The sequence below is a fragment of the Anas platyrhynchos genome, chromosome 7, assembly GCF_047663525.1.
Source record: "Anas platyrhynchos isolate ZD024472 breed Pekin duck chromosome 7, IASCAAS_PekinDuck_T2T, whole genome shotgun sequence".
NCBI classification, from domain to species: domain Eukaryota; kingdom Metazoa; phylum Chordata; class Aves; order Anseriformes; family Anatidae; genus Anas; species Anas platyrhynchos.
In genome coordinates, this window is record NC_092593.1 from 4469538 (window position 1) to 4487079 (window position 17542).

At 43.0% G+C, this 17542-nt stretch overlaps 1 protein-coding gene and 1 long non-coding RNA gene across 35 annotated transcripts in view; one reads left to right on the forward strand and one right to left on the reverse strand.

Moving 5' to 3' along the window:
* Positions 1–2977: 2977 nt before the first annotated feature.
* LOC106014659 (uncharacterized) lies at positions 2978–7868 on the reverse strand. 2 transcript variants are annotated; one of them, XR_011810449.1, is made up of 4 exons: positions 7569–7868; positions 6177–6371; positions 5622–6000; positions 2978–4408 (listed from the first exon to the last, which is right to left on the reverse strand). It is a non-coding gene; the product is annotated as an uncharacterized lncRNA (long non-coding RNA). The 2 variants fall into 2 exon arrangements; XR_001186151.4 differs by lacking the exon at positions 5622–6000.
* Positions 7869–8063: 195 nt separating this feature from the next.
* The window catches only part of GTDC1 (glycosyltransferase like domain containing 1), a 178596-nt gene continuing 169117 nt past the window's right edge, over positions 8064–17542 (forward strand). For 15 of the 33 annotated variants that reach the window (XR_011810448.1, XM_027459203.3, XM_027459204.3 and 12 more), the window contains exon 1: positions 8064–8390. Coding sequence is in view for 14 of the 33 variants with exons in the window: in XM_027459203.3 (XP_027315004.3) it covers positions 8064–8390 (327 nt within the window). In the remaining 19 variants the exon portion in view is untranslated. The other 18 variants (XM_072040403.1, XM_072040405.1, XM_072040404.1 and 15 more) reach the window with 13 other exon arrangements.

A 17542-nucleotide genomic window follows, 5' to 3' on the forward strand; every position in this document is an offset into this window, starting at 1 on the left:
GAGAATAATAAAGATACTATAATTTTCTTTTACTAAAATAAACAGAATATTTTCTTAGTTAATTGTTTACATGTCTTACTCCTGTCACTTCTTTCCTTTCATCCTTATTTTTCTTGTTTTTCTTTATTCACATTTCATCTCTTGAACTCCTTATCTCTCTAATCCCTTATCCTTTATGTTCTTGTTTTATCTCTCATTCCACCATTTTATCCCATGTTTCCTAAGCCTATCTCCCTTCCCATGCTAGGCTCCCCAGGCTTTAAATGCCCTCTGAACCCTTTTCCCTTTCCCCCAGTTCTGTACCTTTCTCTTCTCTTTCATTTTCCTTACAGCAATCTCCGCAGAACAATGCTAGAAGTAGAGCTGGCAAGCTGACAAAACAGAACAGTTGGAAAGAAAAGTTTACTCAAAGACAGGCGTATTTCTTATAAAAAAAAAAAAATTAAATATATATACATATATATGGGAAGGTGTTGCCAAATCATCTGCTTTTTCAGATGTGAAACTTTTAGCAATGCTCTCTCTGCAGCGCTGATGTGAGGGAAGGAGCAGGAAACACTATCAGGTTGCCAGATGACTTGAGCACCGTTAGGTGGGATTCCTAAGCGCACGTGACAGCAGTAATTCAGGATATTATTTCTTATGTAAAAATAGCTATGCAAAATTAACACAAAGGGTTTGGTATGAAAAGATAAAAGCCAGGAAGCTCAGAGGCTGTGCAGCTCTTTTTATCTCGTTTCATTTTGGTTAGGGGATTGCAGGGAAATGGCAAAAGAGATAGAGAGAGTATTTACATGAAGGCATCTGGGCCAAGGTGTAGTCACGAGAAATGGTTTTTGTATTGCTGCTTGTCAAGTGGCCGATCTGGGTAGGAGGCGGACCTGAACATACAGCAGATAAGCTTGCGGACACTTGCACAGAGACACGAAGCTTAAGAGGTAAACCTGGAGCAAGCAGGGCAGTGGCAGTAACGTACAATGACCAAGTTGTAAGAGGGATGGTGGGTGAAAGAAAAGAAGAGAATTCAAGAGGAAATTCAGCTGTGATTGCACAGGGGTACGTTTGTTACTGTGGGGTAGGGTAAGCCATTTTAGGCTTTGCAACTCGTAGTCTGAGCTTTTCAGAAGTGGAAGGAAGCGTTCCTTCCCCATTAAACCCACTGAAGCTGGAGTGGCTTCAGCTGGCAAATATCTATTAGATTGCATTGATCTCTTCTGGATTTGAATTTCACTCCTGGAAATAAAACAGTGATGTGGAGAGAGCTGTAGATGGGATTTCTATTCCCATCTGCACCAGCCGAACCAATGACCCTAAGCCTTGACTTGCATTCCTAATAGGATAGACCTTCTTTTGTAGGAATTCTTTAACACCTGTAGGTTATGCGTTCAATTAGCATCTATATCCTGAACTGAGCCGAGTTGCACAAGCTTTGAAAAAAGTAACAACCAAATGGCTAATTAGGTCAAATTTGGGGCGTATCAAACTTGACAGTGTCTGGCTTACATCACTGTGGATTTACATAATGGAACTTAACAGCGCTGAAGAGTCTGCTGTGTCAACCCTGATGACTGTAAGGAAGGCTTTTTTCGTAATTTTTTTAAAACATAAAATATTCACTCAGAAGACTATCCTCCCAATAAATTTTTCATCTGTCCTGTGCTCTGCCTATCACTGCTCATTACCTGCGCTACCACCACAGTAGTATTTCAATCAGTTATCTTATTTTTCAGAACTCAGTAATCAACGTCAGCAACCAATTGTTTAACAAATTTCCTCTTTAAAACCAAAGCTATTTTTCAGCTCCATCAAAGCTGTTTTTTAACTGCAAAAGCCTGGGAGGGAAGTCAAAAACCATGAGGACTCAAGGTAAATTACCCTGGCAATCTTTTATGGAGATATCACCTATGATCAGCCAGCAATAAAGCAACACAAAACAAAACAAAATCTTAAGTTAATAAAGTTTTATATTCTTACTGTGGCTTCCTCTGTCTTCTAGCAGCCCATCCTGTACATCAAAGGTCACAAAGAACACAATGAGTCACTATCAAAACCAAAAGAATGCTTTGCGAACAATTACTATACATAAATTGCACGCTGGTATTTTCATTTCTGTGCCAACTCACAGTAATACAGCCCATTTCCTCTTCACTTTTTTTTTTTTTTTTTCCTGCAGCTTTTGTCCATACCAGCAAACAGCTTTGTTACTCTGCTTGCAGAGCTTATTTTTTTTTTTTTTTGTGTGTGTGTGTACTTATACCTTTACCTTTTTGAGTACTGGTCAGCCATGGCACGAAGCCTTTTGCTGCAGTTCTTGAGGCTACATTTCTTTGGTTTCAGTTGTGCAGAGTCCACAACAACGCTGTAACGTTGCCAGGCTTTGTGGCCAAAAACATCATTAGGAATAGTGAAAGAATCCCCTCTGAAACCCCAAATCAAAGTGCCCCCCAGAGAGAAATCAACTGTACATTAGCTCATGCCTAGCAGAGCAACTCAGCACCGTGCAGCTGTGAAACCTGTGCAGATCCCTCAATATGGGCTGTTGCTGGGAGCACTGTCCTCAGGATCCATTAGCCCAGTTCAAAGGCAAGCACAGCACCTTGCAGTCTTTTAACACCACACATGTGGGACAAAAGAGGCCTTCCGTGTGGAGTCAGAAATATCTTAACAATCATCATCCTTGGCATTTCATTTCATACTGCAGTCCCCGGCTTTCCTACTTTTGCCAATACCACGTGTCAATGACTTCTGCTGCAATCGCCTGAATGACAGAGGTGTTCATTCACTTATAGCAGAGTATCTGAGAAATAAAAAACTTTAAAACTTTTGCTGAATAAATATTGAGAAGTCAAAATAGAATTGCTTCTCCGAAGGCACGATTTGCGTATGTGTGTGTTTGCAGTTAAGTAATGAATGAACAACTAGATTTATATTGTCATTGTGTGATTACCTACGCATTTGGATTCTGCATGCTGGTCAGTTTTTAAGCAGTCTTCTGATTAATATTTATTGTCTTTAACAAGCAATATTATGGACTAGAAAGTTGTGATGACAAGTAGCAACAACTGGCATTCTCTCAACAATTCCACAATAAGAAAAGAGGGAAGTAAGATAATATCAGTCAGCTTCCTTCTGAAGAGGTTTGGTTAAATCAGAATTTTTCATTTAAAAAAATTACAAAGCAAAAATACATCAGACTACTATTCTACCTAGCATGGGAGGAAGGTAGCAGATATTTTTAATGTTCTGAAAATAATCACATCCTATTGCACCCAGCTCTAGTGAAAGGTATGCTGAAGTGAAACACTGTGGGTTTTTTTTTTTTCCTCTTATGTTGTGAGAATCATTTGAACACCTTTTGCTTCAATTTATGATAACAGAAAGAATCAAATGTGGTTTTGGTATGTACGCTGCTAGCTCATCTGGTTATACACTGAAACACAAGACTTGCAGTCAGGCTTTGGTTTGTCTGCTGCTAACATTCAGATCAACTACTGACACGAAGGGGACTACGAGAAGGGACATTAACTGTTCTTAAATACACTTCACAAGTTTGCAGCCTATTTTGATTGCTTCGTCCATTATTGACTATGTGAAAACTTGCATGCATTTACCCATGCGCCTCCCAGTTTTCAGTCTGAAAAAAGGAGGTGGTAGCACTTACATATCTTTGGGGATTAAGATCTAATCCTGGAAGGGCTCCAGGCTGGCAGCATCTTATATTCATAAAAAGCACCACTAAAGCAATTGTGAATAGGCATAAGTACCAACAGGTCCTTACAAGATTGGGATATATTTTTAAAATGCTATTCTGGGTGAATATTGCCATGTGAACCTTATAAATTATTAATTGATAATAAAAATGGAATGTATTTGGCATCCATGAGTGAAAGCTTCTATAGGAGGCTAATTCATAAATCTTTTTGGAGCCAAATTTCAGAAAGCATTTGTAGTTCTGTACATTCGTGGTTGATTAATTTTGCAGACTTGCATATACACATTTAATCTCCATTTTGCATATGCTTATACCTATCGGCAAATTACAAACTGCATGTGTGCTGTAGCATTTGCATACACCCAAAGAGAAGACTCATGTCTGCAGAAGGACTTTTACAAATATGACCTCTTCTAAGTTATACAAGTAAAATATAAAAAACCTCTCTGTCACTTAGAATGTAGAGCAAAAGTGGTGATGAAAGGGCTTGCTCGTGATTGAGAAAACAATACATTCTTCAGTCCTCCCATGCAAAGAAAATCTCTGCTTTTCTCAATTTTCTCCTTCTCTCACACTAACTCAATGTGGGTGGGAAGCAGTAGAAACAGAAAGGGTCATGTTTGCTCCTCAAAATTTGAAGACGGTGTTTTTTTCCTTTGCCACAGATGCTCCATGCTCATCAGTTGCTGTGTACTCCTGAGAAAGAAAAGAGAGAGAGAAATTGCCAATAACATTGGTAACCTTAAGTGTAGGCATGCATAAAAATTTGCTGAAAATTGGGTTGTGGTACATGTTCTTATTTTAGATTTGCCCTTGTTAACGTCTTTTTAATAAACAGGTGCATACACTTCCCCAAGCTGTCACTGTTGTTTACCCAGTCTGTACACTTTATAAATCTACTAATGGAATAGACCCAGTCATCCTAAGGATCTGTTTTAATAAGCTAGAGTCTCAAAGTTTTCAAGAAAATACTTTCTGGTAATATAGCTCTGTTGGCAGAGTGGATACAAGCTTTGCAAGGTTTGCTTTTAAAGATAAGAAGCATGTGACACAATTTCATTTGTTAGTTCAGCACAATGTAATATACAGAGCTTCATACACACTTGACATTCAGATTAGCAACAAAGTGGGATGGATACAGGGAAAACGAAATTAAAAGGTGTAAGAAAGGTGGAAAAGACTTTTCTAGTGGAGTCTGAAATCGAAGGCATGCTCCCTCCTGAGTGCCCTGAGCACGGTGGTGTAGATTGAGGCTTATTTTCACTAGCTCAGCTTCAGTCTGTGTGAAAGTTTCCTTCTTTTGTCCACCTCTTGACCCAGGCAGAATGGCCGGTCACTAGACAGGGAGAGAATTTTGATTCCCACCGAGTGGAGAATGATTTTCAACTGAAATCTCCCACTTCTTTGCAAAGTGCTTTACCCATTAGGCAATGATGCACAACGTAGCTTGCTCAGAGAAGCAACAGCTATAAAAGGCTTCTACGTGGTAAATCTGGAAGGGATGAAGGAGCTTTCCCACAGCCTTGACGCAGTCGCTGTCCATATTACAGTCTTTCATGCACTGTCACAGGTCATGTAAAGAGTCACCCAGTTTTCTGACTTTGCCACTCCCTCACAACTGCTTGGGTGAACACACTTATGTTGATGCAAAGATTGCATTGATATAATTTGAGGTCAGTATTTCATGTCGGCAAAGAGGAGATGCATTCCCTACAGGGCCTGACTACCTGGCTTTCATTCTGGATCCCTCCAAGGGGACCAAACGTTTGCAGCTGCAGTGCAGATCATAACTTTTAGCAGTACAAACCTCATTCACTGGGTTTATCCTGCAGTTCTTTGAGAGCAGCAGCTGTAAAGAAACTAATAGTTACAGTCAATATATTAGAAAGATTAATACAATAGTAATTACCTTGCTATTGAAATAGGTAAATAAGTTAAAGGTATGTAATTAACTGTAGCTTCATCTCATGAGCTTTTAAATTGCATCACTGGAGATCAGTATTGTCCGATCGTAGACAGCAAACAGTAATCGCTGAAATTTCTTGTAAGTAATACCATGGGAAGAGTTTCTCTATTTAATTCTTCACTGAAGGTGTCAGCTCGATAGCCCTGGAGAATGTAATCTATAATATTTATCTCCAGAGAAGTTGGGGGAATGGAAGGAGGAAAATAAACTTTCCCTGTCTCATTGAAGTTATCGCCGTTTCTCAGGGTTGGATGGGTAACTCCACGCTTCCATATTTCACCTTCCTAGACACACCACCAGTAAAGCAGCCGTGGAGAAATTTCTGCAAGAGAAAACTCTTCCGCTACATATTTGACTGAGAACACTCACACGTTAAAGAAAAGCTACCTATGTTGCTACCATATGGTGAAAATGTCTATCCATCACCAACCTGGTCTGTACTCAAGTCTGTCATCTCCATGTGAGAAATTATACACATATATAATGCAGTATAAATACCTGAAGCTCTCCAGCGCTTAACAGCCTATTTTAAAGCAGCTGAACCCAGAGCTTCACATGGCTTCGCACGGCTGTGAGTTGCACAGTGCCTCATTAGGTCAAAACTCCTGGAGCAGCCGCGATGCTGGTCTGAGTGGTGGTGCTTCACACGGAGCAGCGCTCATGGAGCAGGCTTCACTGCGAGCATTATTCTTGCTGGGAAAAAGGGGAAAGAAAAAAAAAAAAAAGAAAAACCTTTACAGCAGCAAGACTGGGTGTAGGACAGATAGAGTGATTTGCGCTGAAAAAAGTTACTGAGGGGCTCATTAGAGGCAAAGTTATTAGGCCAAGCAAACAGTTAATCCCTGTCACACAGAGGTAACGGAGTTGCCAGCCTTGAACTCTAAATTAAAGGCACTCTCTGAGCGCAAGAGAAGTGACTCTTTTTTGCAGCTTCCTCAGTACCATCCGTCTACCATAATGCTGTGGTCTTTTTCTTTCTTTAAATTCTGGGCTCCAACTAATTACTGGCAGGAAGTGCCTATTTTTATGCCATTAGTATGCAAATGAGTGAGAAGTAGAAAAATATTCTAAAGGAACTGTTACAATATCTGTCCACAGATTACTCGCCAATTAGAACATGGGATTAGGGCTGCGGGACCCCGAAAGAGTATGGCCAAAGTCTTTCTGCTTGGGTGCCTTAAGTTTAATTTCAATGGGAACTGTATATACACGGTGCTTTTCCTAGAAAAAAAAAAAAAAAAAAAAAAAAGGAAAAAAAATCAAGCCTAAATTGCCTGCTTACAAATTAGCACTTCTACACTTTAAAAATGAATGCCTCCACTTCCTCGCCTCAATTTTTCTATCCATAAATTGGGGATAAAACATCCTGTTTGTCTGCGTTCCAGCACATGCTGGGGACAAATCATTCAGCTGGACTGGAGCTCTCCTCATTTCTCACTCTGTGTGACACCAGCTGAAAGATGAAGCCTTTTATTTATAAAAATATTTATAATCTGGGTGAAAAATATTAAAAGCCTTTCAGATCTTACAGTTTCTGCCTAGTTAAAAAAAAAAAAAGTAAAAAAGTATTTTGGCCTTTCCATAGCTTGATAGTATCAAGAATTTCAGAGGTGGATGAGAGCGGAAAACTATTGAAAAGTAACTTTATTAGGCTTTTTGAACCTAGAAAATTGTGAAACAAAATGCTTCTTATTGCAAGGGTATTTCTCATGCAAATCAGCCTTCTCATCACTCGTATAGTAACTGATTAGCACATGTAGGAAAAAATATAATCCCTCAAGCTGCTGTTCTTGACTTTTCTCACAGTTGCACTCTTTGGAAATTTTGCTTTATCAGTCCATTAGATGTTACTCATTTTGACTTCCTATTAAAAAGTTTACATCTACATACCAAAGATAACACTATGCTCAACTGACTCAGCGTGACAAACATTCCTCCTCCAAAAAGTTTTGCTTGAGAGGCTTGTTATTCACTTTGGCCAGAGCGCAGGGCTTACAAAACAGGATGTAACGGCAACACCTGCCTGCTATCCCACCGGAGTTACCGCACCTGAAAAGCTTGATTTATGAAGGAAAAGAACACAGCTTTTAGTCATATATAACTGATAAGGTGCCTGATTTTCTGTTTGTTCCTTGTGCTTGTGCCATGAGGGCATCCTTGCAGTCTTCCCCTCTCTTTGAAAGGTTTGATGTGGTGCTTAGGGACACGGTTTAGTGGGTGACACTGGTGGTAGGTAGGGAGGTGGTAGGACCGGACGATTTTGGAAGTCTTTCCCAACCTTAATGACTGCACAATTCCAATCCCCTCAGCTACAACCCCTTGCTGTTTCCCCCACACATATGAAGAGCCCTGCTGCTGGCCGGGTGACCACTAATTAATTTCCTCATGTTCTCCCCGTGTCCCCCAGCTCCAGCAGCCCATTTTGGGGACCGGCCATCCCTGGGGGGCCCTCAGGACAAGGGGGATCGGGGCAGTTCCCCCAACACCACAGCGGCTCCGTCCCTAACCCCCCTCAGAGCGGCTCCCCCTCATCCACCCGGGGCTGCCCCGGGGCGATGGCGGCGGAGGAAGGAGGGGGCCCGGCGGGCGGCAGGGGGAGGCCGGCTCTGCTGCGAGGGAGGGGCCGGCACGGCGGCGGGGCCGGCGGTCTCCAGGCGGCAGCGAGGAGGAGGAGGAGGAGAAAGGAGGAGGAGGAAGCAGGAGGAGGAGGAGGTGAGCTCCCTCGGGGTGGGGTAAGCAGCGGGGCCGCCCGAGCGAGGCGGGCGGGAGGGAAGGGGTCAGCGCGGCGGGGCGGGCGCTCGGCCCGGGGGTGGAGGGGGGGGGGGAAGAGGGCCGGCAGGGGCCGCGGGAGGAGCGGGGGGCCCGGCCCCGGAGCCGGCTCGGCGGGGGGGAAAGGAAGGAAGGAAGGAGGGAGAGAAGGAGGGAGGGAAGGAGGAAGAAGAAGGGAAGGAGGGAGGAGAGGCGGCCGGGCCGCCTGACATGGCTGCGCGGCCGCGCGGGAGGCGCTGCCGGGGGCGCCCTAAGATGGCTCCGAAGAGGGGGCAGCAGGAGGGGGGTGTCTGTGTATTTGTCTGTGTGTCTTTCTGGGTGTTTCTCTGTCCGTCTGTCCGTGCACGGGGGTGCTGCCTCCCCGGCGGCCCTAACATGGCCGCCCGCAGCTGCCTCCCCCAGGGCCGGGGCCGTGAGGGAGCCGCGGGGCCCGGCCCTCAGGGCGGCGGGGTCCCGGCCCCGCTCCTGGCGGCGTTTCCCGATAAATACAGGTTTTTCTTTTAAAAATGAGGTTGCGGAGAAGGGGCTGTCTCGTTTTTGTGAGCCTGTGTGGAGCGAGCTGCGAGGCTTGCACCCGGTTTCCATCCCGGTGTCACTGTAACGCCATTAAAACATTAATATGGGAAACGGAGCGAGAGCCATCAGGGGCGACCTACGCTGACCCGGTGTCACGCTTTGCAGAACGAGGCAGAAAAAAAGGCTTCAGTTGTGCAAAATGTGTAGATTTTCGGATTTTTTTTCCCCCCTTTTAGGCTTAAAAACGTCATGTGACGGAACACCTCAGAGTAGAGGAGCTGCTTAAATGCACTTTGTGAACGAGTCCCAACTTGGGGAAAGTGTCTCGGCTCAATGAGACTTGGCAGGTCTGCACAAATCTTTTAACACATGACTGTGTGATGCTTGGAGGAGCAGGCTGGGGGGAAAAGAAACCATTTGAGGTGCAAATGCATGCACTTTTTTCTTCCTTTTTTTTCCAAGAAGTAGGGGGCAAGAGTTGGAAAGAGGAGCAGCTCCTGTAGGAGAGGCTTGCTTTGTGGTAGGATTTTCTGGTTCCTGAGAATTTGATGCCCGTTCCCGTGATTCAGAGTTCAGCACAATAGTCAGGTAAAGATGAGTAGCGGGTTTTAGTGTGGCTTATAACAATGGTTTGGCATAATTAAATAGAGCTATTTTATTGGACTCTATTAACCTGGTTAACCTTAAATCTTAACCATGACAGGGTTTTCATGTAAAGAGCCTCCATACAAAGTACAATATTGAATTTTAATTGGAGCTTTCAAGACCTAATGTAGAGTGTATTCTTCTTGCTTCATCTTTTTTTTTTTTTCCCCACTTCTAAGAAGTCCAGGCAGAGTTAAGATGCATTGGAAGAGTACTTCCTGACATAAGTTTACAAGCTATGAATCAGGATCAGATAAATCAATTAAGAACAGCTTTTTAAATCTTTTTTTTTTTTTGATTTATATGCATACAGCATGTGAAAAAGGTGAGGATCGTTCTCACTGCTGCCATAGCTCGGTCTTTACAAACTTTCTGAACAGTTTGCCAGCCTAAGTTTTGGTTGGCCAGTAGAGAGGAATGGTAGAGCCCAGGGGACAGCCCTGCTGTCCAGCTCAAGACATCGGTGCTTTACAGGCACAGTATGAAATTCATCCCTCTGCTGATAGACACACAGTTTGAACTGTAATTCAGTAGTGTTTTTAGGGCTGTTGTCAATTATTGCCTTTAAAGTAGTGCAGTAAAGCCCTGGAGAGGCAAGAATGACACAAACTATTGGCAGATTGTGCTTGTCTTAATGCAATATGAGGAAACGTCTCCTGAATTGCAGTGTCTTAGGGAAGTGTTGGGAAGGGGTGAGCTGGACGGAAAGGGAAAACAATTGCATCAAAGTTTCAAAGAAAATAATGAGCAAGAGGTAAGGAGTGAGGTAATGTGAGTAAGAAGTGACCAAGAGCCTAAACCCGACACAAAGCAGAGTTCAGCAGGCTCAGCATCGGATGTGCTTTGCAGACACTGCACAGTGGTGTCAGTCGGCAGGCTGCGACCCCAGGTCCATGTGCCTGTTAACTAACCCACCTCATCTCCTTGCACTACCAACTGCAACTAGCACTGATGTGTCGTCACGCTCAGAGCTTCCTGAGTACCTAAGGTGCAGCCAGAACACGTCATTTATGCTGCTCAGTCACTTAGACTCCAGTGTAAAAGTTATACAACTTCCTTAAAGTTGTTTTAAAACCAAAATAGAGACATATTTCAAAGACCTGCTTGGCTGTAGGCCCATTCTAGAGTGGCCGGTAAAAGTAATAAACGATCCTCAAACATTTCTGCTCAATAAAATTTGAGAATATGAAAACAAAAAAGTTCCTGTTTTAGCTTGTTATAAATGTTTTCTTCACTCTGCGGCTGCTGTTATAGACATTGACCGTAGCTAAAAGAAGAGCCAAGTACATTGAGCTCTTCGGGCCTCTGGTCCTGTCTACACCGTGGACTTGTGTTATTCTGTAACTTCCATCAGAGCTGGGAGGGTTTACAGTCCCTGAACAAAATCCTGCATGGGCAAAATACCTAGATAGACATTTCTCCCATCAAAACAGCCCTTGACCAATACACTTGGTTTCACTTGGGGCTCGTGGAGCCTGCAGGAGCTGAACGGCTGTGGTCATGCCAAGCTCTTCCTGATGCAGGGATGGCTTTAGCAGCATTTGCTGTCTTGAAATTCCTTACTGTTGCTGCATGCACCTGGAATGTAAATTATTAAAAACAACAGAAAAAGACTGGTACACAGCATTGTTTGGCTTCGCAAGGTCAGTGTGTGTTTATACAACACAGTGCTACATAGTCCAGCTTGGGAGATCCCTGGAGATAAGGCCTTGCTGTTGCAGCGGCTGATGAGCAAATACTTAGTGTGGAATATTCTCGTGTCTCATCTCTTCCAGTTGCAAAGAGGAGGTCTTGTCCGAAGACTTGAGTTGTCAACTGGTTAAATAATTGAGTTCAAGAAGTGCTGTTTCTGTTGGATCCCAAATTATGTGTTCAGAAGGAGCTCGCCTGTTAAATGCAAACATTTATTCCTGTGTGAACAGAGTTGTGTTCTGTTGTGAGAAAATGCTCCAAGAAAATATTCTGAGGTTAGATTCTGGTGATACTGGGATAAATAATGGGGCCTTAATGTTGTCTGGTCTGTTGAGTGTTTATGCATACGGCTGATCGCGAGCCATTATGTAGCGAGAGAAGTAACAGAACCAAATGATCTGAAAACTTGGAAGGAGCAGGTATCTTGTTCAGTTCAGATTAGTTGGATAACTTAGTAATACTGCAAGTTTAAAAAAAAAAAAAAAAAAGGAGAACAAACTGTAGATACATGTGCAAGGTTCTTAGGAAGCCATGCAGCTGTCTGCTGTATTTTAGGAGCACATTAGCTACCAGGGTTGGTTTTTCTCCATTTGTATGTGAGAAATGTCCTCTACTGAGTTTGTAAAGCAGGAAAATCTTCCGGATTTTGGGCAGCAGAAGGGTTGAGGTGGCTCCTGAGAGCTGCCTGCCTTGGTGCTGGAAGGGTGCGTGGCACGGTATGGCTTTAACACACACCTGTCTGTGCTACTGCACGTTGGATGTGAAAGTAAAAATAAACGTGTGAAGCACCAGACAGAGAATATGAAATCGAAATCTGAGAACCACATCTTCAAGCAGTCTGTTGCCATAAATCCTGGGCCATATATATGTATGGGAGCACGTGTAGATGCTCTGCTGTTGAGCTGCGGTGTTTGCTGTAGGCAAGTAATCACGGTTCAATTTATAAATGACAGTAAGTAGGGAAGCCATTACTTCAGGTCGCTGGTGTTTTGGGTATGTGCAGCTCTTTGATGTCTGAGTGAGAAGTGAAGCAATATCTAAAATTAACAAAGGAATATGTGAAATTAATGTCAAAATGCAGGCCTTGGAGGGAAACAGGCAAGGCCAGCTGCTGAATGTGGTTTGGTTTGCTCCCCCTGAATTGTCATTTCTTAGAGATAGGGCACAGGAAGGACACAAACAGTTGAGACTTTTAAATCTCAAGTTAAGCTAATGCTATGAAAGAAACTTCGATATGGATGTGTGCATATTTATACATATTAACCATAAATGTGAAAATTAATACGAATGTGATTAGCAAAACCTCTGTCACTGGTAGTTCAGATACATCTAGATTTAATAGCATCTGCATGCCTTAGTTTTCCTGAATTGTTAAAGAATGAATGCTAGGCTGGAAAACAGAAAAAAGGAATTTAATCGATTTTAAATCTGAAAACATATTTAAGTATCGTCTATCCAAGAGTGCACCACTGTGGTTTTACCAGCTTTTTTCCAGGATTATTTCAGATGCTGTTCTGTGCAACAGGTGACCGTGTTGATGAAGCTCAGTGCTGGAAGCACGATGCTACCACAGCTATGGGGGAAATGTTTTCCCCCAAGGGTTACAGCAGTGGTCTGCAGAAAGGTTATGTTGACCATGCCTTTTGGCAACAGAAAACTCAGTGATCATGGTTTTGATGAATAAAATCCCATTCGTTTTGTGGTTGCATATGAAGCTTATAATTGCCGTGCTTTAGATTTACTCATCCAGAGTGCAAGATTCCTTTCCTAATCATTATGAGGAGCTGTCATTCGGGGGGGGGGGGGGGGAAAAAACCCTTGCGTTCACGCCTAACTAGTTGGATTCAGATTTAATATGATGCAGTCTTTTATTCCTCTTTGGGATGGAAGATTTACTGAATTGATGGTCCATGATGGGCATTACTCACACTGGCAGGATTCTGTGGTCAAGTGTGTTGGAATGAAGGATGAAGATCTCGCTGTAGCTCTTGGTTATTTTTCTCAATCTGAAAAGACAAAGAGAAGTTTCGCCTTCAGTGAATGGAGACATGTGGTTCCTCCTTGCAAGGCCTAATAAAACACATGTAAGAGAAACTTAACTGTTTTGAAGTGTCTGTGTGGAAGAACTTGAAGAATATCACAAAGTTTGGTGCAGATGTACAAGAATAAATGTGTATAAATGCCAAAAATTTGGAGTGGAGTGATAAGGTAAAGCGGTGGTGGTACGTGACTAGTGGCAGAATATTTGGGAGAAAGAGCAGTGAAAATAGCTCAACTTCTCAGGTCAGTTGTAAGAAAACATTATCTTCTTCCTATCCTTTCCAATTGGACAGGTTTGGAAAAATAAGCCTCAAAATTATGAATTACATTACTCTGGATTATTGGATGATGTAGGTCTTGGTTCTGTTAGTGGTTTCTTTACTGACTCACAACTTTGTAAATAAAGCACAAATAGTGTCCACGTTGCATTGTGAAAATAAGGTGTTTTTTAGAAATCTGTTCCCTGGTACGTGTAGTTAAACAAGTGCTTTCCCAGAAGCACCATAATTTCTGTCATTTAAAAATCAAAATCTTCTAATGAAGTACAGATCCTCATTCCAGCTGATGTTCAGCATCATTTCCAGTGAATCTTTTTGCCTTGATACTTACTTTATATACAAAAACTCCAGAAAAATAAATCAAACTAGTTGGACATAGTGCATATCTTATTCTCTAATTATTCTCAAGGTGTTTGCAAGGAACATGCTGTAGGAAGACTTTGCACAGTAAGTAATCCTGGGAAATTCTCAGTTCTGAGATTCCTCAGTTGAAATGCTGGCCGTTCACCTTGTCTGCCTGCTGGATTGCTGTTCAGTACAGTAAATTTCTGCTTAAAACCTTGTGAAGTTGGAGATGAATTCAAAGTCTCCAAATAAACAGTATCATCTTGTTGGCCTTAGAGGGCAATTTCTTCTCCTGATCTTAAAACTTCTAGAGGAAATACGCTTTTGTTGTCATTAAGTCAGTTTTCTTTTTGCTTGTGATTTAAATGTGGAGGCAGGATTTATGGAAATGACTGTAGGGTAGCGCTGGCCTAATTAGTCATTATTTCGGGCAAGGCATACAAAATTGGTCTTTCTTGTGCCTAAAACTAATAGTGTGCTTTGTATTTAATCTGTAGGTCTTTTGTAAAACAAATGATCATGCTAAGAAGTGCAAAATATACACATTTGAAGTCTTTCTAGTATTTGGTATGCTGTTCCAGTGAGTCATGTAGGTTTTTAGTTGATGGTTAAATTTATTAAGGTAGGCTCTCTCTCCCTGAGAAACTATATAATTATCTGTATATATTTGAAAACAATATATATTTCAAGGAAGTAGCAGTAGCTGAACTGGAATTTGTAGTGGCAATTTTGGAATGGGATGTGCATTTTGTAGTAGTGTCTGTTCAAGGATTACATAGAAAACACCCCAGTGCTTTATGAAGGTGCTAACCCCTATTACAAGGTTGCACAGAGTGTTAGTGCTGTCAGTGTGGTGTGGGCACTGTTGGGCTGAGTTTAGGCTCTTACAGGTGGGTTTTCTCTTTTTTTTTTTTGGCCTAACTGGGATGAATTGCCAGTAATTGGTATTTCACCCAGGTGCCTTGGAGATTTCCAGCACCTTCTGCAGTCCCATGCATGTGCAGTGCTTCGCTGCCAGCCTTACAAGAGGTGTGTTCAGCACAGGGAATGCTGAAAACCTGCCTTAAAACAAAATAATCTGCATGGGCATGTGCCATGAATGCTTCTCCGTGCCATATTCTCATTGTGGGAACACAGGTGACACTGCTGCCCGTTGATGTCTGTAAGTACCACGTTGCTGGAGCAGGGAGCTGTTCCCTACGTTGCTTTTCGTGAGTCTGTTTCATGATTAAACTTCTAAAAGTCGCAGCCCCCAACGCGACTACGGCTTCATGGTAGCTGTGACATTACTTCACTGTTCACGCTGTGAATTTCATTCCGTAGTAAAATGAAGATTATGTTGTCCTTTTAAGTCGGCTGTCAGCAGAGACCGGAGGAGCTACACTTGGAGCATCTGCATGCAATCTTTGCGACAAGCAGGACCCTCTGGAAAGCTGTTACTGTTGGGGCAGAACTAATCATTCCTTGTGAAATTATATAAGGAGAATTAGCTCTGACTCTACCTCATTTCCTTTCATACCGCTGTGAAAATATGCTTGGAAACGTCAAGCCTTCCCTCCTTATTTCTCTGTCCTCAGCGCTTTATTAAGTACTTCTTTTTATTAATGCTCTAAACAAAAGTAGCTGCGTGTATTTCTAGATGCTGATGGGACGAGCATCCTCACCCAGCTGGGCAGTTCGAGGTTTCCTTCCGAGGACAGGACTTCCAGGTTTAGTTGCTGTTGCCTTCTCAGTGCTTTGCCTTTATTTCCCCGGTGGATCCTTCTGAGTACTTCATTTTTAAGGTAGCATGCTTGATGTGATAGGGAATTGTCAATCACGGGCTGCCTTGGCTACTTAGAAAAAAGAGCTATCAAAAGGCTGCTCGGAGCTCCGAGGAGCAGCCAAGTCACCTGCTGGTTTGCCCGGCGGGGGCCTGAACTCCTCCAGCCTTCGTGTTTAGAAAAGAAAGCTCAGACCTCAGGAGGTCAGGCAGCCACGGGGCCCTGCGCCGCGTGCGTGAGTGCACAGCGCCCGCCACAAAGCCAGCTAGGTACGCACCGACGTGTCTGACACCTTCACCTTAACCACGTCTGAAAAACACTCGGTGAGGACCGACCCCTCTGTAACCTAACATGTTGTTTAACCCTCCTCAAAAGTAACATTTTTTTTTTTTCCCCCTAACCACTTAAGCTTCTGTGTTCCTGCCCTGGCTTTTGCAGCAGTGGGATCTGAGCAACAGTTCCATAACTGCTGTTCCCATTTTGTGATCTTACCATCTCCTGCATAGGACACTCCTGCTAATGTGAATTTGAAGGAAATTCTCACTTTTTGCATCTAATTCAGGGTTAAAACCCCAGGTTTGGTTATGAGGCTTTATTGCTTAGCCCGGCTCGTGTCAGTTCTGACTGCTCCACAGGAGGCTTGCGGCCTAAGATTTTGCAAGTGTATGGATCGTCATCTAAGTAACAAAAATATGAAATAATACTGCACTGAAATGCTGCTTTCTAGAACTCAGCTTAAATGATTTATCGGTTTCACAGCAAACTCTGGTTAGCTGATAGGACTGCTTTTTTTTAAGGGCAGCCCTGCCCAGGGTGCACTCAATTTTCCTTCACAACTGGGAAAAAAAAAAACAAAACTCTTGAATGCTTACAATTTCTCAGAAAGAGAGAAGACTTTAAATTATTCAATGCAAACACGAAGAGGGGGAAAATAAGCTTTTTATTTATTTTATTATGGTAAAATTCCTGGTACAAACCTGATTGATGAATATGGGATCACGGAATGGCTGAGGGTCCGTGTACCCCAGCTGCTGCATCGTCTGCAGGGCCCTGGGTGGCTCTTGCTCAGGTGTCTTCGTGTCTGTTCTGTCCTAGATGGACTGGGGCTGGAGAAACTGGCATTGTGTCGCTGTAGGTGTGTAGGGAGGGGATGTTGAGTGAGGTAAAAGAAAAAAGCTGTAAGAACGGTTGTGGTGGTCTGCACACCTGGGTCAGCAGATGAGTCTTCAGAAGGGTGTGTGAAAATCACCTGTCATGAATTGGATAAATAAGTAAGTACATGCCTATGTGTCTAAGTACCTTGAGATGCATCTTTTGTGGCTATTAGATCCACAATTTAAAAAAAAAAAAAGAAAAAGTTTTTGATCAAACAGATGTAAATATTTGAAGGCAGCGTTAGCTTGTGAAGCGTGTGGAGAAGGCAGGGGGAGGTATCTCTGCTTCAAACCTTTTTTTTCCCTTGCGATTTGCTGGGATCATAATCTGCAGGCATTTTGCTTTTATGGTAGCGTTCCAGCACACGTGATGTGATTAGAAGTAGTTTATCCTGTCCTCTGCAGTCAAATTTCCAAAAAGTTCCCATGTCCAGGAGGGCTGCAGGATTTCCGGGCTTCCAGGAGTAGAAGTGGTGCAGATGAGGCGTCCTTCGAGGCTTCCCAATGCCTCTGCTTAGATTGCAAAGCTCTTCCTTATTAGGCTCACAGGAAGCACTTCTCCTGTAGAGCAGCCAAATTGGTATCGTTGTTAAATACTCCTTGTCTGACTCTGACGGCAGCTCCTTGCTGTGGTGGCGGATTTGGGAAGAAGACCCTCTGTG